Consider the following 23,518-nt stretch of genomic DNA (forward strand, 5'->3'; position numbering starts at 1 on the left):
AAGTACTGTGAGAAAAATCTTTGAGGCTTTTGCAACCAACAGAAGGCAAGACATATGGAAACCTAATGAAAAACTGTTGGACATAGTGAGATACAGATGAAGAACAAAGCTTTTCTACAGAAATTAGAACGGCATTAAGAAAAATTCAGGCGAAAGTACTATCAGATAGTGAAATACCCAATAGGAACCCCTAAAGGTCCACTGTTGCTAGTGTTCATGAGAAAAATGGTATGAAAAAAATGTGTTTATGGTGGGTTTTTCCTTATTAAGCCAGTAATTAGAGTGGTGGTGTAGAAGATGTAAGGGAGGTCCACCATTGTAAACAACTACTTAGTCTTTAATAAAACATACCTTTGAACGAATGAGAAAAAGAAAAACTCCTCAAAAGAAACAAAGAATGGCTTGGGGTTTTGGGGGAATTTAAGTTAAAGATGAACTCAGTACCTCTATAAATACCCAATTAACCTGAATATTTTGGCTTTTTAATACTGGGAAGTTTTCCTTCCACATCCTTATTTCTCTGCTTGGTTTGACATGAAAAAAATCAGGTCACAGCAACCCCAGAAGACAAAAGTAACTAGAAAACTAATGAAATCATGGCATCTTCATAATCAGGAGTAAAAGTTAAACAACAGGAAGAGACTTTTAGTTAAACTGTACCAGTTTTGCATTTTTAAAAATAAACCTATTTAAAGTCAATGACTATTTAACATTTGGAAAGACAACAGCATCTGTTCAAAGTTCAGCACTGGGACTTTAAAAATTTGTTTATCCATTTGAATTCTTGAAACGGCAAGGAGTCATTAATGTATATTTAATTTGTCAGATGAGGAAAGAAAAGATGAAACAAGCATTCTCTGAAACTCTATAGTATTCTCCTAAAATCTGAGGAAGTATCCAGAGATACATTCCCTGATGATAACAACAGATAATGTGGTTAGGGTGAACATTTCAAATGAAAAGGTAGAAAAAAAGGAGGTAAAATTTGAAATAAAGTTTCTGCTGGGTCACCTTCACAGGAAATTTTAAACTCTGTGGAAGTCTCTAGAATGACCAAATTAACTTTTTAAATTAAAGGTTTCTCTTAACACCATCTGCAGAGCTGCTCGAAAATTTTCCCTTCTGAATTTTCTCAAATTTTTTTAAAGATCTGCTTGAAGATTAAAAACTGGTCCTTCTGAGTATGCAACCATCACCTCATTGCTACAAGGGATACTGTGGAGATGAGAGAACAGAATTAAATTGTCTGCCTTGCTGCTGTTCTTTCCCCCAAAGTCTTCCAGTACTACACTTTCATTGCCTTGTAATGAATATGTTTGCACAAACATAAAACAATTTCTGTTCTCTTTCATTTGACAATTTCTTGAAGCCAGGGAAAAAAAAAAAAAAGTGAAATTTACCTTTTCAATGGAGAAGGTGACAGTACACTGGGAATGGGATGAGACAGTGTGACTTCCACCTGCACTTACATTCTATTGGCAGATTATAGCACCTGGCCTCCTGCTTCATCTATCTGCTGGTTTTCTGAACTACACAGACCAAGGTTTAAGCCTTTTTTTCCCCCCAACCCATTCTGAAACAAAGTTTCCTGCTCAAGATCCCTTCTTTGAACAACTAAAGTAGTAGAGAGGAAATCACATTTCAAGATCATTCTTTCTAAAAATCTCCAGTATGACAAGGGAGTTTACCAGAACTTTAGATGGGATGATCTTGAAATATCTTCCTCAACACATACAGCCGTTAACATCAACCATCATTTTAACAAAGTATCCTGGGAAACTAAAAGATACAACTTATCAAATTCCATTTCAACAAAAGTCCATTTCAACTACATCATGGCTGAGGAGAAAAATATCTGCTTTCTGCTTTCACAAGAGAAACCTTGATTGTACAAACTCCAAAACAATTTTTGTTTTACCTTTCATTTGCTGTTGTGGATAGTGACAGCAAGAATTTTTAAAAGTAATCCTCAGGTTTTAAAAAAATTAATGGTTGTCAGCAAGAGTCCATCTCCCTTGACTACCAAAAGAAAAAGCATCCCTCTCTGATTTCTATTTATTAAGTCAAGAATTTAGCAGGAATTCACAGACAGCCTGAGCAGACATTACTTGGATAATTAGTGATGAAATTTAAAATTATGAGATTTTTAAAATAAAATCAATATAAAATAGAACCATGACAATATAAATACCCACCCCATGCTATATGGAAAACATTATGTAGTTAACTAAGACTCTAGGTTTAATTTTTATTTCTAACTTTTTTGTAAAACTTAAAACTATAGTCAGAATAAAGGACATTCAGTAGGAACAGCAACCTCTATCGAGCAAGTTCATGTGACTTCTGAAAAGGTCTTGTGTAAATTGGCACACCAGATGAAAAATTTTGTGACAGAGAATTACAGCACAAATTAGGCTGAAAGGAATGTGGCTGGGGAGGTCATGCAGTCTGTGCTCCTGCACAAAGCAGCTCTGGTTCATCCAGCTTTGTTTTGAGTATTTCCAAGCATAAGGATTGTGCAACTCACTTGGGCAAACAGTTCCAATATGTGACCATTTTTATAGTAAAGGAAAAAAAAAATTCATATAGGTGACTGGAATTTCCCATGTTCCAACTTGTACCCACTGCAACTCCAAAGAGAAGCTGGCTCCATCTTATCACATAATTGCAGTCCTTGCCATCAAAATTTAATACCGTGTCTCCTGCTTAAATACAGCCATCTTTATGTTACCTTGAAATGAAATTCATGAGAGAAAGCAGAGCTACAGAATAATCTCTATTTTTCATGTTCACAGTGTACAGGAGTACTTGTCAGAGGACAATTAGCTACAGGTTTAATTTGTAGCACAGAAGCTTTAGATGGCATGTTAAGAAAAAGGGTTTTTAATTATAAGGTCTATGAAATTGGTAGAACAGTTGTCTGATGAGGTTGGAGAGATCTTAAGAGATCTCCATCCCTGGAGGTCTTTGAGAACGAGTCAGACAAACTTTTATCAGGTATGACATAGATACAGAGATCTCACCTTGGGGCACAGGAGCAGACTTGATAATCTCTGCTGTACTTTCTGCCCCTGAGTTTTTTATGAAGGCTGAGACTGTCTCAGGTTAATTCAGGCTTGAGCCTATGGGCCAAATGACAGAAAACCGGATGCTACTGAAATCTACTGTAATCTACTGTAATCTAAATGATACATTTGGTGCATCAAATTTGCACTTAATTTTTGGAACTTTTGGGTTTGCCTGAGAGAGCCCACATGGTGGTTTCTGTGCTGAGACATTTAAAAATTCCTTCCTAATGGGTTATGGAAGAATGGGCTATTATCACCACGCACTGCTACAGGAAGGATATCCAGGGAGCATAAAACACCCTTTTTCAGGGAGCACTGTTGTAATATTCCCTTTGAAAACAAAATCCCTGCAGCACTAAAAGTGAGGTTAATGATATACTAATGTGTACTGGACACTCTGCAGTGCAGATACTTAGCACACTAAACATGAAGTTCAAGAGCTGTTTACATCCACACAACCATCTGTTCAACAATCACGTTGCTCAAATGAAGCATTTACTCAGAAAGGACACCCTTTATAGCCCTAATTCAAAGAAATAGAAGCAACACAAAATCTGTAAATAAATATTGGGAGGAGGCAGTGTACTTTCTGCAATCAATTAACAGCAAATACATTTCAGTAATATTTTCTTGGAAGTGATCAAGTGATGACTGATAAAGTCCCCCTGGCACACAGAAAAATTAGGCATAATATTTTTAAAAGGTGCATATTAAAATATCTTTTCCTCTCTTTATGAGTGAAGTATTTCATTGTAGGGAAAAAATAACAGGGGTAAAGTACAGAAGTTGCGTCTAAAGTGCTAAGAAGAGTCAAAGAACTACCACAGCTCGGCACAATTCCCAGCTCCACTCACCCAGTCAGTTATAATTTAGACATTCGACCTTTGCTGCTAAATCAGAAACTTACAGCTCCTCTGCTATTTCGCCCCTGGCCTCCTGCTAAGACGGCCAGTGAATATACAAAATCACAGCATGGAAGTCTATCAGAAAGAGGATGGCTCCTTAACTTGGCGACAGCTAACACAGACACAACATGGTTTCACTTTTAGTCACCATCCACCTGAAATGCTCAGGTAGAAGCACAGCTCAGAGACATGGGCATGCCTGGAAACCTGCCCAGAACTGGTCCACGTACAGATTCAGACATTCTTCACAAAGCACACTTTCCATAACATTATTTTTGTCAGCCTACAGTAACCTTGATGATTGGATGAAAAACCTGAAGCTTCTTTTAATAACACAGATCATACCTTTCACAGAATCATTTAGACTGGAAAAGACTCTTTAAGATTATCCCAAGACCACAATTAAGACAGCGTCAGTTCTCCCCAGCTGCTCAGGTGCAGTCTGGTGATCTTTGTAGTAGACAGTTTATTTTGGCCAATGTGGTGTTACCAAATTTCAAGTGAGTACTGGAGACAACAGTGAAAGGAAAAACCAGAAAAATATTTTCCTCAGAAAATGTAGCAAGGGGAGCACCAGAAAACAAATACTTTCTCTACTTCCTCTGAATAGGTTTTTACTCTCTAGTTGTATTTTCTGTGCACACAACATAAAAAGTTAGACTGCTCAAAGTACTCACTACCACACACATGAAACTGTTCAAGTGTATCACAAAGTTTTTGATCAGCTTAAGAAAGAGGGAAGTTAGACAGGAAGCTCTCAGTACAGCTGAAGAGCCAGCACATTCTACTAGTATGAAAACCACACCTTCTTCCTAAAGCCTGCGCAAACACGTATTATTTCAAAGATAATGTCATGGTTTTAGGCTTTTTAACATAGGTCTAAAAGAATATAATTAAATAAAAAGTTATGGCACGACAAAGAGATCAGATACCTGGAAAAAAACTTTACAGCACTAATTTGGCACCAGCTTTTAGTACAGTGTTATAAAAACACAAGTTCTGAGTAAAAGACTACTGAAACAGATTCAGCAGGAAAGATTCGGAATTGTGGCTTTTGTAAATTAAAAAAAAATTAATCAGATTTAGTTTTTGGCAAGAAAGAAATACTCTTAGGTAACAAACTTGCTATGCTTGCTTTGCTCCACCTACACATCCTGCTTTTTCCTTGAGACCTAGCCCTATTCATACTTCCTTTTAAGCAATTCCTAGTGCTGAATCCTGAATGCTTCCCCTTTCTCAGTCCTGTCCTGGGGTGGACCCTCCTCCAAAGGAAAATCTGGTTTGGAATTTTTTACTGATCTGACACAGAAAAATGAGATTTTTGAAAAATGGGAAAATTTTCTTCTATTATAGTAGATAGAGTCTTCTCTGGTTTATCAGAAACCCTTCTGCCTGCATTCCAAGGCATATCATCAATGATTTATGGTAATAGGAAGCCATGCAGTGGCATTTTCCAGGAGCTCTGAACTGACAAGAGTCAGCTTAAATCCACCTGGCTTCTGAACAAACATTGTTTCCCACCTTGCTGTAGACAAACCACAGTCAAAATGGAATTTCATTGAGCAAATAACCCTGCTGGGATCTTTGCAGAGGTAAATGCAAAGTGTCCAACTTTGGTGAAGCCCAAACAAATGCTCCCTAGACACTGAGGATACAACTGCACAGGAACTGTGGGCCCTAGAGAAGGTGAGCACTTCCTTTTCCACACACCGTGAGTGCTCAATAAATGCAACATGTGATAGAAATAAGTGAACATGTGATAAAGTGTATTAAGAATCCTACAAATAAATCTGGCAGACTAGCCAAGCCCCTTTTGGAGAAGCAGCCATCATATTACCCGCACTGCACTGAGAACACTCAGAAAAGGAACAAAAATGCAAGCAAAATTACTTAGTGACTGGATCACTGGAACAGCTCAGTGCAGGGCATGATGTGACAGCTGTTATCACCTGTCCTGTACATAATTATTTAGGATATTTGGGGGAATCTAAGCACAACTTTAGAAGTGTATCTAGGGCCACAAGAGAAAGCCCTGCTTACAGAGGAACATGTCCTTTTCTTGCAGTACAACACTTACAGGACAAGACAAGCATGATTAACAGGGTAACTGGTGAGGAGCACCCAATGTACAGACAAATCTCAGCACAAAGATCTTACAGTGCTCTGGCTGGCAACCAGCAGACCTTCGGGCAAGCACAGACTTGCTGGTTAGATATTCGTAAATTATGCAGAAATGGTGCTTTAGAGCAATGCCTGAAAACATTGTTTGATAAAAATATTAGTTTTCTTCTTCACTGGCAAACTGCATGTGGAATTAGCACTGAAGCCCCAGTTCTTTCCTGTAAGTTAAACATGTGGATTTTGTTTAAAGAATGTGAAGTACAAATAGTTTTTCTGTCTTCAGCAGATCCATCAGAACCCTGGAATAGTGGTCCCTAACCCAGAACATGGCAATCAGGTGCCACACTGCACTACAGGAGTGCATCCAACATAAAAATCCTAACAGTCACAAGCAGAGGTGGCAGGTTTTACCTAAAATAAATATTAGTCAATAAAAATCTTACCTTCAAAAGTGCAGGCAGAGTTGTGCTTTCCTTTTGGCTGCTCTTTGAATTTATGGCTGCGCTCCCTTTGTTTTCAGAACTGAAAAACAAAAATATTTTGTAACATTGAGTATTTGCATTATTTAAATCCTCTCAAGAGCCAACACATTCAATTTAAACACAAGAGAGCTTTAACTTAGAAGGACAGAAAAACATATTTTCCCAAACTATAGTACATACTCTACAGATACTGTAACAGAAAAAACCAAGCCCCAAAAAGCTGAAGACAGAACCACAATGGCTTTTTCACCTCATACAGAAGTTTTTGAACTCACACATTCAGAAACAGCACACAGCATTTCAGCTCTTCCAGCTGAAAAGTAACAAGATTTCCATGCCTGTGTATTATTTTTCAACTGTAATTGAACAATGATCTCCCACAGCAGCACTCATTGCCACAGGACCAGCTGGCACACCTGGCAGCTCCAAGGCACACCCCATTCTAAGGCTTGTGAGCAAGAGGAATGTACTCCTGGCAGATGGAATCATCCCAAATCACAGCCACCACATTGGACAGTTCTCCACTGAACATGCCCAATAGGCCATGCAAATGCAGAAGGAATTTTAGAAAGGGGACAACAGGTATGTGTGTATCACCAAGGCAGTGTGTGCTGTTCCATTTTAAAAGTCAGAAGCCAAAAATCACATGTGTCCTTAGGGGGAAATTCACCAAATTAATTCAAATTTTCTTGAGAGTTCATCTTTGGAATGAGGGAACCAACTCCCTGCCCTCAATCCCAGTTCTTAGAACAATCCTTACACAAAATCCAGAGGAGAACATTTTATTAAAAAATCTTTATGCTATAACCAATTTAAAAGCTAAAACACTATCAAGGAAAACATTAGGTGATGTTAATGATAGACATCAGTTCCTGCATTGTGTACCATTACATGAAGAAAAATAACTTTGTGCTAACATATCATATGAGTAAGTATTTAAGTTAATTAATAATTTTTTTTAATATCCTTCTTCACCAGTCTTAAACATTTAACTTTGGTATTGAAAACTGCACAAGACCTCATTTCTGAACTCGTGTGAAGATATGAACTGAAAGCTCTTAAATAAAAAAAAAAAAACAACATTATTAGCCGTTTGGTGAAATTCTGCCAGGATTTGGAGAAGGAATTAAGGTGCTGCTGTACTCCTACTGCTCCTGACTGTAAACCACAGGTAAGCACATCTCAGTAACACTCCCAAAATGAAAGGTTTTCTTCCTATTGCAGATTAGGCATCTGCATCCAGTATACAGTGATATACACACAAAATGCAAAAACCACTCTAAATGTAAGTTTCCTTCTCAGGTGCTCAGAGACATCATTCCCTGAACAAAAATGACAGTAGAACTCTCCTGCTATTAAGTTTTTCAAGATCTTTCACATCTTTTCAGATGCATCAAAAGAAAAACTTCTTCATCCCCTTTAGAGATCATCTCCAAGTCCAAAACCCTGTACTTTCACATCACCTTAGGTAATCTCCCATAATGCATTCATAAACACAAAGATGCTTTTTCAGGGACAGCATCAGACTGAAAGTCTTGGCTGTTCTTTGCCTGGAAGACTGAGCAGATGAATGAATATTCTGACCTATTAATTTCTTCTGCTGCTAATGTGTTTCATGAAGGAGATGTCACAATCACTCTGGGCAGTCTGGTACACTAATAAAAGTGTTTCTCTGTACACTACTTATTTTCTCTCTCCTAGTTTTTGTTTTGTTGTTGGTTTTAAAAAAAAACACCCCTCTCAGATCTATGTGGTTTTTCCTGATGTTGATACATTTGACATGAACAAGAATTCCCGGAACTTGAGAGTGGAATAATGAGGTTGATGTCTACCAGACATTCCTCCTAAGTTCAGTGTATCACTCTTTATGGAAATGGTCTGCAGAGCACAAATGCAATCCTTGCTTTTATTAAGTCCTGCCAGCATACTTTACACCAGTGTTGAATTATTGCATCACTTTGTTTGCTCATATTCTTCCTTTTATATCATGTGGTTTTTTCCCCCCCTGACTTTTTTTCATTTTCCTACTTCTTGTTTGTATTTGAAATACATGTCTGAATTACTTTCTTCTAGCTAGTCATAGAAATACCATAGCATACATACCAAAAATGAAAGAATGTAATGCAGCAGATAAGCATCTTAAAATCAACAAGTCAAAAAAAAAAGTATCAAAACTTTCCACCATAAAATAACCCTAACTCTGGAAGCATTTCCCCACACCCTTTCACGGTTTATATTCTAGCGTTTCTACATTCTTTAACCTTTTGCTTTAGGGTGTAGTTCCTCAAATATGCTGACTTTGTCAGCAGAACCAGCTTTAGAAATCTCTACTCCTTCCTCCTCAACCTCAGCTATCTCTACATCCTTAACTGAGCCAAGAAGGGCTCTCAGTAGGGCGACAATTTTCGATAAAATCAAGAGGTGGGCAGAAGTTTCCTAGAGGAAAAATCCAGCCTGTGATCCAGTTTACAGTGCAGTGATATCCAACAGTGCAGTGAAGGGGCAATAAATGTCACTCAGCAGGAACAGGAAGGACAAACCACTGCCCCTCACATCACAGAGGCTGCTTGGGGTGAACCTCTTCACAGGGCCCAGTTCTAAATGGATCTCTGAAACCAAATGGTTTGAGTTTTACAGCACAAAACCTTCTTTGCTGCACAAAGGCCTCGTGGGTTGTTTAGGATAAAATGGTTTTGTTTCTCTCAAAGAGGCAAGGTTACCTTTTATAGCCTAAACACCACAGACACAGGGGCTGAGATGCTCAGTGCCTGGGACTGGAGAACCTGCTGGCTACTGCTCATTTCATTCACACAATGCAATTCAGCAATCCCCACAACTCCCTCTTTAGGGTTTCCCTCTTCTCATCACTGCATCCACAGCATCACTGTGACCGAGGCTACAACATATGTATTTATCAAGTCTGGCTCCACAAAGTTCCAGAGCAGTGGAAAAGCTGGAGCATGTTTTTCTGGAGCACTTTGCCATTGCAGGAACCACCAATGTTTTCTCTAGCTGAGCACATCTAAAGCTAGGCTTGTGCTTAACCACCCACCTCTCAGGAGAGCATTTCACACTGGTCCAGTCAGGAAGATGAATTAATCTTCAACTCTGCTTCACAAACTACTGTTGTTACATTATACACCCAGAAATAGGCCTCTGCTAACCCATCAATCAACTCATCTTTGCTTTCAAGAAGAACAAAGTATGGTCTTAGGAAGAAAGAAAACATCTCTACCAACTTGCTTCCATGGGCTTCTTACCTATCCAGGCAATCACTTACAAACTTTCACAACCACTTGATTACTTATTTAGACAGATACTACTCAAATTGTATAGATTTAAAGGGAGGGAAAAAAAGGCAGTGAAATACTAAATAAAAAGACACTGTCACAATTAATTCTAGAAACCCAGACATGTAATCTACTGCCCTTCTGTTGCTATTTCTGCTAGACATTGCTTTTTCTCTTCTGTATTAGTGCCTCCAAGAGATGGATTAATCTTTAGCGAAGGTTTAGAGGAAGGTTAGAGGGATTTCTTCTCAGCTGTCTTGCTGCTCTTTCTACTGTCTTGCCAGCATGCCTAACCTGATTAGCATCACTCTTATTCTCTAACTACTCAAGATTAAATTTAAGTTACAGAATGGTATCTTTTGTATCTTCTCAACAAACCTTTCTTTGCGCCATTTCCTATTGCTTTTTGTTCCTCTGCTGCTGCCTCTGTTTTGACCTTTCTGTATTACTTGGACAGGTGGTGTCTGAACCAGAAGCAGGTTTGTGGTCCAAGCTTTTAATCATTACACTTTGGAAAGAGAGGTTAGAGAGGTTAGAGATTCTTATGAGCGAGACATGCTCAAATTCTGCATTGCTGCTCACACAAAGAGAGATTACATGAGGGATTACAGCCGACAACAACAAAAAAAGCAATTTAATGGAGCATATTTAAGTACACGGCTTTCAAGGTCTTTTGCAACTGCCTCTAAAAACAGAACAAGACAATTACAAACAATCACATCTTCAAAAGGCCCTCACAGCATCTCTGTATGGTGTGAGAAGTCTGCTTCCTCCACCCTTGTCCTTCATAACAATCCCTCAGAACTTGCAAATTAAAAGCCCATCCCCTTCTTCCTTTATTAATCCACCCCACCCATGTTATGCACGCAGCAGATTGTGAATGTGTTGTGACAGATAAAAAAAAAATAAACTACGGGAAACATGCAAGGAATAAAGCACAAACACACAAGTTTGGATGAGACTGACCACACGCAGAGTTCTTCAAACTGAAAGTAATTGCTGTGATATTTTAGGTTCCTTTTATGAGCAGAAGGCAGAGACTGCCTGTTGCTGTTTGGGAAGGGGGAAATTAATGGGCACTCCCTTAAGGAAATGGGGACAGCTGACTAAAGCTGAACTTCAGTTCAGCACCACCACAGCACTTGTGGATGTTGACATGTGGATCTACTTCTCCCAGGGCTGTGAATCAAATCTCTTCCAATGCAGCAGTCCCAGCATTTATTTTTCATGCAGTCGACATGTAGCCAGCCAGCATTTTGCCATCTTCTCTCTCTTGGGGACAGATGACTCCCTGAGTAGCCAAAGCCACCCTGCTACCACATAAAGCTGGCATTGTTTGCTTTTAACTGGTTCTCTCAGATTAACTCAGTAACCATTTATTGTGAGGACTCATAACGGTAAGAGAATAAGCAATAAGCCCAACCTCAAAGAGGCCTTTTAGGTTTACTTTCTTTATTTCAGCATTCTGGGGTGTTACCCCAGCTCCTGACCCCTGCCTCACCTTTCTCTCTGAACAAACCTAACATCTCTCTCTGGGAAATACTCCTCATGTGGTTCTGATGTCATGACTTCTTTCCAATTTTACTTTGTGCCAACAGTTACACGTGCAGTGCTGACCTTCCAGAAAGATATTTCAATGGAGAAACATTGAAACAAGGATTTCATCACCTAGTACTTTAAAATCCATTTGTGCAAGAGCCTCCCTGAAGAATGTAAATGAGTGGAAATCCACAAGTCTAATAATACCATCAAATATAGATGTGCAAGACCTCAATGAAGTTTCAGCACATTACAGGAATTCTCACACCATATCCACAAACCAGCAGTAGCAATGAAATTTTTATTATAAAACTGCAAAGAGCCATAGGTTGCTTAGTATTGGTTTCTTCTTTGTCGCAGTTTCCAAGCGGTAATTAAAAAGACGACTGCAAAAAATTCAGACTTTTAAATTAATATTTTTATATATATATACACCAGTTACCCTGCTTGCCATACAGACCCTTATGAATACTGCAGCTGGCCTCCTGCATAATCTAGATTATGAAATTTCACCAAGGGAGACCTGCATCAAGCCTTTAACACGTGACAAGAAGTTATGAGCTTTGGTTGAAAAACAACAAACTATGGCAAAAAGACCACATTTGTAAATAAGACCTTCCCATGTAAAGTGCTACTAAATTCACTACTTATTAGGCTTAACTATTCAAGTCTCATCTCTCCATCAATCTACATCTATGTGGGACAGATTATAAAGGTCTCAATTCAAACAACCTCTTGAAGCCACACTATAACATAAAGTACTTAAATCTGATTTCCCTTCCAGTTACATTCCTTGAGGCAGAGTCATTCCTCAACCTTTAACATTGTCATTTCTAAACTAAATGCCACTGAGCTACATCACTTTATTCTGTGAGGGCGTTTTTCCAGACATCAAATTGTTCTGGAGATCTTTTCAGAGCCCTTTTCAGCTTGCCAGAATATTTTTCATGATAAATCATGGACACCAAAACTGGACTTGGTACTGCAGCAACCAAAGCACCCACAGAACACACATGGTTTGTTGTTTATACACCCAACAGTCATATTTTCTTCTCTGAGCCACCACTTTGGCAGCTCATGTTTAACTGGCTGCCAACCATTGCAACTCAGTTTGTTTCCAATGTCATCTACAAGTTGATTTCCATACTTTTCACTCAAATCATCTGCAAACTTCACATGCTACAGTTTTGTCCTCTTTTAAATTATCTGGGAAGATATTAAATTGATTTAAAAATACACCCCTTTAATTTTCTTCAAACAGATCAAGTACAAAATTATTTATTACGTCTGTTTTTTTATAATCCTCTGTATGTTGAGCTTTAGCCTGCTGTTATTGCACTTGCAAATATTTTAAGGGGAAAGTCTTAAGCATCTAAGGATGATATTTCAGCAGTTTGTCAAGTGAAGCTGTAATCTCAAACAAAACTGAGCTTGACAATTCCCATCTTTCAGTGATGTTACAATCAATCCCATGTTTATTACCTTTTCACGTCGCCTGGGAGACTTAGTAAATCAATTTTTCTATCCTTCCCCTTTAATCCAACTAAATAAAATAGACTTTAAAGGGAAGCACCTTTCTCTAGGCACTCTCGTCACACTTATGAAGCCATTTGTGTGCTGTGCAGCTGGGAGAACTATCAGACCCTAATCTAAAAAGTCAATTTTTTAAGAGTCAAACTTCCGGCATGTACCTTGAGGAATATGAGCAAGGGTACAGTAACCATTTGTTGAATTAACTGAAAGGAAAATATTACTGTAAAGCTCAGAGTCAACAAGCTATGAGGAAATCAACTGAATGCAAAAAATTGGCTTGTGCATCAAGTGACACCTAAAATATGTTAGTATTTAACAGAAAATAAAAATGCTGGCATTTTAGAAGAAAAATACCCCAATGAATTAAATGAATTTAAACCTCTTTCCTCTGTTTCCCTCCTCCCAAAACCACAATGTTGCTCTTTTCTGAAAAGCTCAGAAATGAGAAATTTCCAGTGGACTTCTTAGCAAGATGCCCAGGCCAGCACACTTCTTGGGAAACCAAATAGCAGCAGCAGTGACAAAATCTGCCTCTAGTCTCTGACAAGGCTGTTGGGCCTTGTCTTAAAGAGAGGGAGAATTCTGCACAGAAATTTGAATGTGAAGTTTCTGGCTGCTGCTTCTGTGCTTAAGCTGAGGCCACACACATAGGGGAGATGATTGAAGACATTAAGACAAATGGTAATTATAAAAACAAGTTATTGAGTTTGAAATTAGAGGGTCAAGGGAAAGCAAAGCTGCTATTTCATTTAAAAAATACAGAAGGGAAACAGAGGAAAAGGAAAAGAAAGCAGAGAAAGATAAGGAAGGAGAAAAAGGAGACAGGAGGAGGAGAAAGCAGGAAATTAGGCAGAAGAAGTGTTACAATTGCTGATTAATCTAAGTGTTGAAATAGCACAAAATGTATTATATTCAATTAAACTACCCTCATTTCGAAACTGGTTTGATTACAGAGAGCAATAAGCAATTTAGATTGTTTTAACTGAAACAATTTTTCCTCTCAGACCTGTTTCTGCTGCTGATTTACATACTGTTCTTTGCTTGTGCAGCAAAGCTGGGTCAGCTTCACGTTCTGCAACAGCAGTGCTGTGTTGCATGGTTTATGTCAGCTACACAAAGTGTGTTAGTATTAAATGAAGACTGAAACAAGCAACTAAAACTATAATGGAAAATAAATACATCAGAAAAATCGCAGATAGGCCACATTTTACAATGAAAGTTTACATGAAAAAAAAATTCAAGAACCAAACCATGATGTTACACTGAACATGTACCTTTAAGTTTAAAAACTAGAACTAAGGGAAATAAATATGATGACTCTTGCTAAATAACTTAATCAGTTTTACATGTGAGGGAACTGAACAGCCCTACAAAGGCTGGAGAAAGAAATATAAATGTTTCTGAGCAGAGCTTACTCCACTGTTGGGCAGTGTGATTATACCAGATTACATCAAGGTTTTCCTTCTGGCATCTGTCAGGCATAGTAACCAGCACTGCTGTGGAATCTGCTCCCTATTTGCCAGCCTGATTGGTTAGACAGTTTCCAGCAAGCTTATGACATAGATATGTTACTGGTCACTAACACAAACACTTGGTATAACATCAGAAACAGATTTACAAAGCATTTACAAGGTTAAATTTATTGAATTGATGGGGAATAGAACCGTTTGCGGCGCGGACGATCGACAGTGGTGTTTACAAAATGGCATAAAAATAGGAGATATTTTTAAAAAAACTAATCCAGGGCAGCTTTAAAGCAGCAGCAACTGTTCTGATAAACAGAGCATACCAGAATTTCAAGAAGATTCATTAAGGACAAACACCCCAGAAAAAAACAAGCAAGAGAGACTGGTGTCACCAGTGAAGTGCAGCGAGCTCTTCTAGTCAGGCTGGAGGAGAAAACTTTTGGTAGAGCAAAAGGGCTACAATTTCAACCCAAGAAAATACTCTCCAGAACTCCCACCTCTGCTCACAAAACATACACCAGGAAGCATCCTACAGACACCAAAGTTCCCTCTTTTGTTTTGAAGGCATGCATTTTCCATTCCTACCAAAATAAGTTCTATGGCCAAATTTGCAGCCTGAAACTGATGATTAAAATAAAAGTATGTTATCATTGCAATTATTCATGCCTTCTCTGTTCTGCTCACAAGAAATAACTTTTTCCTACGTTTTTTCCCCAGCACAACACTGTCCATAGGTGAAGTGCAGATCCCCAAGGTGTTTGCACACTTAGGTTTCAAGACCTCCTTAAGCAGATTTACTGCCTTTGGAAAATATTTTATCAACTTAAGAAGCAGTAGAACATTCAGAAAAACAACATTCTATTTCAAAATAAGGCAAGTCATGAAATCACAATAACAACACTATTGGAGACTAGATCTTGTGTCTGGAAACTGACATGAGAAAGTGAAATGAGTAAGGCAGGAAACATTTCTGACCTTAAGTCTTCAAAAGTGATAGTGCAAAGCCAGTTAGAACAGATAAAATTATATCAGAAATGAAAATTAATATACCAGAAGAACCAAGTTAAAGCCTGAGCAACCCAGTGCTGTGCTACTGTCTGCAAGTATAATAGCATATGAACTGAACTGTATAAAATCCAAAAGCCCCTCAAAAATTAAAAGCAGTAACTGGGTTTCCACCCTTTCAAGAACATACAATAATTAGAAATACAATCCCCACAGCAACATGTTTCAGAATCTTAATTTTTTTTTTCCACCTGGGAGCCTTTTGTTCACTAGAGGAGAAGTCCAAGGAGTTTTGATCTTTGCAAAACTCTTCCTTAAAACCACAGACTTGTAGCTGTTTTGGAAATATTTTTGCATTGACTCTGGCCCTTATGCCAATAACTGGAAAAGGAGAGAACGCTGTTAACATTTAAAATAGTGGAAAAAATGTTGCTTTGTTTCTTCCAAGGAGCGCTTCTATTATAATTAAGTCTCTAGTAACATTTCCTTCAGGAAATGTCTCTCACACACATGGCCAGCTGCTGGCCCTGCTTCTCCTGGTCTCAGTCCCACGAGACATCCAAGTACGTGTTCTGCCCAAGCAGGCAGTCCCACTAAAGAACTATTTACCTATTTAATTATAGGCAATCATTTTGGTACCCTGCTGAATCAGGGCCTTTCATACTATTCTGAATTATCCTGCAATGGAAGCCATAACAGAAAAATCTAGAAAGCAAAAAGGAAGAAAGAAACCCCAAATTAAGAAATGTACAGAGAATTTTCATAATGCACCTTACTTAGGCAAGTCTAATTTGAATTCTTCTATATGGTTGGAGTATTGCCCTTGGTGGTTCCACAAACCACCATCCCTCATGTAGACTCATAAATAAGCTACATTTTAGCAACAACACAAAGAATCCTGTTCTGGCTTTTGAAAGTAAAAGGTTCTTTATTAGAAAGCAGAGATTGATTTTTCCAGTAGACAATGGATTTCTTCAAAAATGCCAATGGCATCTGAATCAAACCCAGCCAGGAGGCAGCAATTTCAGAAGAACTAGGTTTGAAATTTATTACTCCCTTTTCCATCAATTTCCAGCAGTCCTTCAAATGCACAGTTTTTACAACTACAAAAATACATGTTCTTTGTAAACAGGAACAATGACTGGCAGTCCCAAAGGAAGAAAAAGACTCTCTAATCTCTCCTCAGGCAGAATAAACAAAGTTCTTAATCTCTGAAAGCTCTCAGTAAGATACTAATGGATGAATGGAACAACAACCTCAGCCCCCCCCCCCCCCAAAAAAAATCCCAGCAAACAAATCAGCCCCCAAAATCCTTCTAAACCAGATAAAAGGTTGCTCTTCCCTGTTTGAAGTCTCTGGTACACTTCAGCAATGCAGACAAAATATCCCAACAAACCAAATCTGCACTGGTGGTTCTGTGACCAGCCAACAGTGCTTGGAGAGAAAAAGGGAAATCTGAAAGGAACCTGCTAAACACTACACAGAATATCTAATAAAATGCACCCATAGTTCAAAGGACATTTTGATGGTATCTCGGTAAAAAGTGTCACACTCCCTTGAAAGGTCACATTTATTCACTAAAGAACAATTGCTCAGCCACAGAAGCCACATATTTCTGAAAGAATCCACAGTGTAGACTTACAGTGTAAAAGCTGTGTCTGCTTCCAGATGGACTAAAGACACATGTATTAGAAAAAAAAAAATTTAAGACTCGTATTAGAATAGTGAAAATGCAATTGGGTTTTGTCACCCTGGGGATTTAGATTGCTCCAGGACAAACACTGTGGCAACCAATAACCAATTGTGTATTATTGAAAATAGCTAATAGTCCAGTACAGCATAATGACTGCCTTTGATGGAAGTCAATGATAAACACCTGGGATGAAGAGCACTGAAGCCATTCCAAGCAGCCCCAACTCTGAAGAACACACTTAAGCAGCAGGCAAGCACTGGGTGGGAGATGCTTTCTATTTGGCTACATCTTATGTAAAAGCCAAGTGAACTCCAAAGGTACGTGCTGGGTTTTTTGCTGCCACAAAACTTAAAACTAACCTGTGCAGCTTAATTTTTCCACAAGCAAGCAAGCCTCCAGCAAGTCTCATGCTCATCAGAGCTACACATTGCTGTAATGGCAAGTTATTAACATAAGCTTCTTGTCAAATGAGGTTCTCAGAAGAGTCCAAGACACTGATTAAATAACTAGGAACTCCCCCTGTCCCCTTCCTCCCATTTTTAAACCAGGGTCACAGTAGGTTTGGGTTTTGGTTCTTGTAGTTTTTACAGGTAAATCTGAACAGGGTCTGGAGCAAGAGGGGAGCTCTGCCCATGGGGGAAGGAAAGCTGGCAATTTCCAGCTACCCACCATGGCCTAATTTGCAGGAGCAGATGGCGAATGACTTTTGGATGGACAGAGGCTCATTTCTGCATGCTTTTATAACTTAGGAAACCATCACATTCTGCAGAGGCACCAAGTGTGATGCATGTCTCCAGAGGTCAGTGCGGGCACACGGGGTGTGTGTGATACACTGCTCCCCCTCTACTTAGGTCTTCTACTCTTTTGAAACTCTTCATGAAGGAAAATACCTCCAAGAAAAGTTTACACACATACATATATCAAACTTGGTGTGGTTCCAGCATATATCCTACCAATAACCCGAAGGGGATTCCATGCCGGTGCATACATTTCTCCTAGCCCTTCACAAAAGCTGCATTCCCCAACTCGCCCAGGCACTCCACACCTTCACAGCAAACACCCAGGGCAGCCCTGGTGCTCCCTGCCCGCACCCCGGCTCTGTTCAGCGATCCATCCTGCGGCAGGGCCGAGCTCGCCGAACAAACCCGAGGAGCGAACCTGCGGCACTCATCCCAGCCCGGCGCTGGGTAATGCATGCAATTACGCTAATCTGCCAACAAGGCTGCCACTGGAAACCAAATACGAGAACGTCAGCATTCCTGACGAACGTGCCACGCTGCAGCCCGGCACAACAAGGAAAAGCTCCTTAACATGCCGAATGGGACTGGGGATGGCCAGGGCTTTCGCCTGCCTCCGCTCCAGGAAGGAGCCCCGGCCCCACAGGGAACCTCGTGAGGAGCTCAACAACGAGGCCGAGGGGCCGCAGCCTTTGCATATCTGCGCCGACTATCCCAGCTCCCGAATAAAGGAAAGGCTCCTGGCTGCAGGAAATGAAACTGTGATCGGGACAGAGATTAGACTGCAGCCCCGAGTTAAGTGGAGTAGGTCTGCCGTGAGTGCTACCTACAGACCGGCCATGTAGTGCACAAACCACTGAAGTGGCATCACTCTCCTCCTCACCGAGGTGACCGCGAGGCTTTTTTGTTCATCCCAAACCACAGCTGTAGGGAGCTGGCAAGGTGTCGTCCGAGGAAAATTGTCCTATTGCCTCTCCAGGTCCTCAGCCAGATCCAAACCTTCGCCTTCTCCCGTATCTTAACCACCCCCAGCAGACAAAACAGCCAGGCTATTCCAGTAATTGAAAAGATGTCCTTGATTCAGCAGCCTTGCTCCCAATTTCTTTTTTCCATTAAATAAAAAAGCAGAGTTTTCTACTCATAAAAGACCAGTGGATTCTTGGTGGTGTACTGGCATGTCAAATGCTTACAGTGAAACAAACCCCGCGAAGTTAAACATCCTCATGGTGCACTTACAAGACTGTTTAAGGTGGTCAGTGTAAAAGAGCAATAGGCACTTGTATTTCCCATGACTGCTGAGAATATGCAAGTTTCTACAGCTTTTCACTGCAAGAACTACTGCGATAGCCGCTATCTGATTAAACAGCGTTTACTGTCTCAGTTTAAACACAAACCTATGCCCTGTATCAAGAATGACTCAGATTAAAACCAACATGTTAAAAGCAAAAAATAAATACTACACCTGAGGAAGTAAGGCCTAGGCAGTTAACACCTTTTCACCACAGAAATATGCTCGTTAACTTGGGCTGACAATAAGGCTGCCTGAGAAGCTAAAGGAAACTTACCTGTGCTTCTTTCCTAGTTACAGACAGAAATCAACCACCAGAATAATTGAGAAAAAAAAAAAAAAAAGGAAGAGGAACAAATACACAAGAAGTTTCCAAACCTTTTCATCTTGTAAAGTCTCCCTGCGCTAAAAAAATATTAACAACGAAGTTTCCATAAACCACAATTTTTGCATTGAGACTTAAACACACCAGTAATATTTACGTTGCATTAACGCCTGATTTACACCAGTCCAAAAGAAAACTTTCAGCGTGAAAGCTGGAAAGGAAAAACAAACAAACAAAGCCCTCAAAGCCCTCAGCGCCCTGCCCTGCTTCCAGTCCCCGAGGAAGGGGCTGCGACCCGGCCCCAGGACGCTGACCGCGGCGGCGGAGCCGGGGGTGCTCTATTCCCAGCAGGTTCCACCGGGGCTCCGCCGAGCCTGGCGGGGCCGGGGGTGCTCGATGCACCTCCTGGGGAGCCCCCGAGTCCCCCCGCCCCAGCGCCCGGCAGCAGCCGTGCCCGCGCGGCAGCGCTGCCCCAGGACAGCCCGCCCTTCCCGGCCGCGGCAGCAGCTGTCAGCCGCGCTCGCAGCCCGCTCGCAGCTCCCGCGGAGCCGCCGCCGCCCCGCCGCCGTCCCAGGAGCCGCCCCCGGGACGCGCGGGCTCCCTGCGGGGAACGCCGCTTCCTCCCGCTGCCCCGCCACCCAGCAGTGTCGCAACGCGGCCCGGGGCCCCGCTCAGCCCCGCGCCCCCCGGTGTCCCCCGGCCGCGCAGGTGGCACCGCGCGGCCCCCGTGCCCCGCGTACCTGTTCGCCGCCCCCTCGCCGGGTGGGCTCCTAGAGAAGAAGCGAGAGAAAGTGCTGTGCCAGGAGGAGCCGGCCCGCCGCCGGCTGCCCCCGCCGGACATCCCCGGGACCGGACGGGACGGGACGGGAGACGCCGCCAGCAGCCGCCCGGCACCGAGTCCCCGCGGCGGCGGCGGGCGGGAGGCGGCGAACGCGTCCCTCCGCCCCGGGGAGGAGCCGCCGCTCCGCGCTCCCGCCCTGCTGCCGGCGGGGCGGGCCGGGCCGGGAGAGCCGCGCTCGGAGGCGGGGGGTGGCTGCGGCAGCGGCCCGGGGAGATGGGGGAGCCCCATCCGCGGCCCGGCCCCCGCCCGGGGCCGCGGAGGGAAGCGAGGGCCGCGGACGGGCAGGGCCCGCCGCCCCCGCGCCGGGAGGGTGGCGCGTTGTGTTTGGTTCGGGTTTGTAGCTTTTTGTTTTTAAGTTAATGGGTCATAATTGGTGTGAACAAAGAGAAAAGATCAGAGGTAGAAAAAAAAAAAGGCAAAGCAAAACAACAACAAACCTCTGAAGAAAAAGGTTAGGGAGCCTTGAGAATCCCCAGTCCTGAGTGACTGCAAGCGCCAGCCTGGTGCTTTGTGAGGCGGGCCGGCTTGGAGATCGGGCACTCGTCCGTCCCTGCAGTCAGGACCGGGCTTCGCGCTGTCCCGGCTGCCGCAGCACCTGTGCCCAGCGCTGTCAACACTGGCACGAACGAAGGCACACGGCAGCAGATCTCCCCTCTCTCTGTCACTGGAGGGTCAGGTCAGACCACGCTTGCTGATGAAAAGTGCCTTGGAAGAAAGGAGTTCTCCTGTCTTTCAAACAGTTTACTTCCTAGGAAGGAGTTTGGTTTAGTTCTTAGTTTGGTTTTGGGTTTTTTAATACCAAACCCTTCATTTTGCTCCTTCCAAGAATTGTGGCCACCCTTGACTTAACATCAAACTATACCTATAGATGACCTTGCCATTGCAACAGCACAGTGACAAACACTATCCTCATTTTATAGATCGAGGTGATGCACAAAACCTTCATGATTCACTGAGTGTGAGCTAGTGGTAAAATAGACCAGCCTTGACGCAAGGATTTTAAATTCAGAACCACACTTTCTCATCTCATCTCTGCTGCTCTTTGTGACTGCCTCCACCTTACACCTTTCTATCAGCTCCTTTTTGCTTTGTGCCGTCTCACAGAACTGTGGAATAGTTGAGGCTGGAAGGGACCTTAGGAAGTCACCTGGTCCAATCCCCTACTTAACCTGGGGCAGATTACCCAGGAGTATGTCCTGATGGCTTTTGAATCTCTCCAACTCCAAGGTCTCTGGGTAACCTGTGCCAGTGATCACCTCTCTTCTGTAAGGTTTTTTCCATTTGTTCACCTTGATCCATACCCAAACCTCTTTCTTAACTGTGTCATTGTGACAGGTAGATGTGAAGCTGGTACTCTAGGCCCATCTGCTGAGCAGCAGCACCAATAAAACAGCCTGAAAAAACCTTACTGTCTGTTTTTCTGCCCTCTTTTTTCCTACCTCAGCTATGAACAAATCTTTAAGAAATGTGCAAACAGCTCTGCTTTGTATAGTCCAAGTCTCATATAGCTTTGATGTGGAATTTAAAAGCACAGACACAGCTGGATACTGGATGTGCACTTAATTTTTTAACCAGTCAGAATTGGGACTAGCTGGTGGGATCACAGGTTACAAAAAGTAGCTTTCTCATGGAATAGTAACCAGTCACAAACCTTATTCAGGGGACCAACACTTAGTACACAAGGTCCTGTCCAGTTTTCAGTGTCCAGACAAGGAGCAGACAATTCTCTCAGTGATACAGATGCCCCAAGCTTTGCAAAAAGCCATGAAATGTTTCATTCCAGAACAGCAGAGAGGAAAACAAGAAGCCACATTTTTAGAGTATCTACACATTCTCACAGAAATGCCAGTGGAGGTTAAAACTGCAAAATGTAACAGCAGCTCCCAATGGAACATTATGGAGGAGACACTCCTTCTGACATTCAAAATAGAAGTAATTAGGCTCCAAAACCAAATTAGAAAAGTGGCAGTTTATTAGGACTGCACAAACAGGCTGCAGGGAGGCTTAGGCTCTCCGTGACTCTTTATTACTTTTAATTCTTCTTTCCACATACATCTCACAGCTTCCCCACCTATTGCTTAAGTGAGATCTAATCCCTGAATAGCAAGGTAGCAAACCTGAATATAATAATTAGCATTTGTAAAGCATCCGGTGCCTTCAAAGGATTTAAGCATTAATTAATCCTCGTAATCACCTCAGGATGTAGTTAAGCATAATATGGTGAGTGGTTTGCACACACAGAGGCAGTCAGAGCACCTTGCTGCATCCAAAGGCTGTCCACACGTGCCCAGAGGGGCACCACAGGGCAGCACGAAGCATTACCAGGGCTCTGCTTGTCCAAGAACAAAGAGCCCACCTAATCAGAAATGCTAATCCCAAACCGTAACATTTTGTGCTCAAATCTGTTCCTCCTTTCTTCACTGCATCTAAAAGCAGAAAATACAGGAATGTACCAAATGACAGTTCTATTGCAGGTAAATAACAAAAATATTAAAGCTAATCAACATGGTAAAACTGTACCAATATAAAAGATGAACATGGCACGGGTTAGAGAATCCCCTTCTGGTTTTTTTGGTACCCTGGAGTAATTGAGTATCACATGACTTAAGAGTAAATAGTTTTGACACATTTAAAATAATAAAAGGAGAACTTTAGCCATCTAGACTTCCAGCAAAGGGGGAAAGGGAAGCTTTTACCCAAAGCTGCAGTATCTGCCATGTGGCAGGTGGCCTCACACATTAGCACAGCTGCCAGCATTAACAGCAGCACCAACACGTGCAAGCCAGGACAGATGGGGCAAACAGGTTCCTTTCCGCCTCAGATTAAAGTGCTCACATGTGGCCCACATGAGGTAATAAGGCAACACCAAAGGCAGGCAGAAACCATTAAAACACAGTTGCAGAGGGATAGAATTGCACAGAAGAGGAAAATGTCAAGCAGGGGCTCTCTACATTTTTTTCCATAATTTGTCCTGCCCCGAGTGTCACTTGAATGTCGCTGTGCCTATTCCACATCCACTTAATTTTTCTACTGCAATTCTGATTATAATGGTTGTGCAGAAGGGAAACCTCCCCCTTCTCCTTGCTGATTTAGAGTGAGCAGATGGTGAAATTTTAATTGTGCTTTTTGTATTTCCTCCTTTTTATGGGTTCTTAAAATCTTGAGTCAAATCTTTTGTTTTGTCTGGATACAAAAAAGGAAAGCAAGTTTCCATTACGGTGGTTT

At 41.6% G+C, this 23,518-nt stretch overlaps 1 protein-coding gene across 1 annotated transcript in view; it reads right to left on the reverse strand.

The window, feature by feature from the left end:
* Nucleotides 1-20,376, reverse strand: part of CRYBG3 (crystallin beta-gamma domain containing 3) — an 81,503-nt gene extending 61,127 nt beyond the window's left edge. Inside the window, exons 1-2 of the mRNA XM_064411082.1 lie at nt 20,193-20,376; nt 6,538-6,616 (exon numbers count right to left, since the gene is read on the reverse strand). Coding sequence (XP_064267152.1) covers nt 6,538-6,616; nt 20,193-20,293 — 180 coding nt within the window. The 5' untranslated portion in view covers nt 20,294-20,376. The remainder of the gene's footprint in view (nt 1-6,537; nt 6,617-20,192) is intronic.
* Between the last annotated feature and the right edge of the window lie 3,142 nt (nt 20,377-23,518).

This window comes from Passer domesticus, chromosome 2 (assembly GCF_036417665.1).
Source record: "Passer domesticus isolate bPasDom1 chromosome 2, bPasDom1.hap1, whole genome shotgun sequence".
NCBI lineage: Eukaryota > Metazoa > Chordata > Aves > Passeriformes > Passeridae > Passer > Passer domesticus.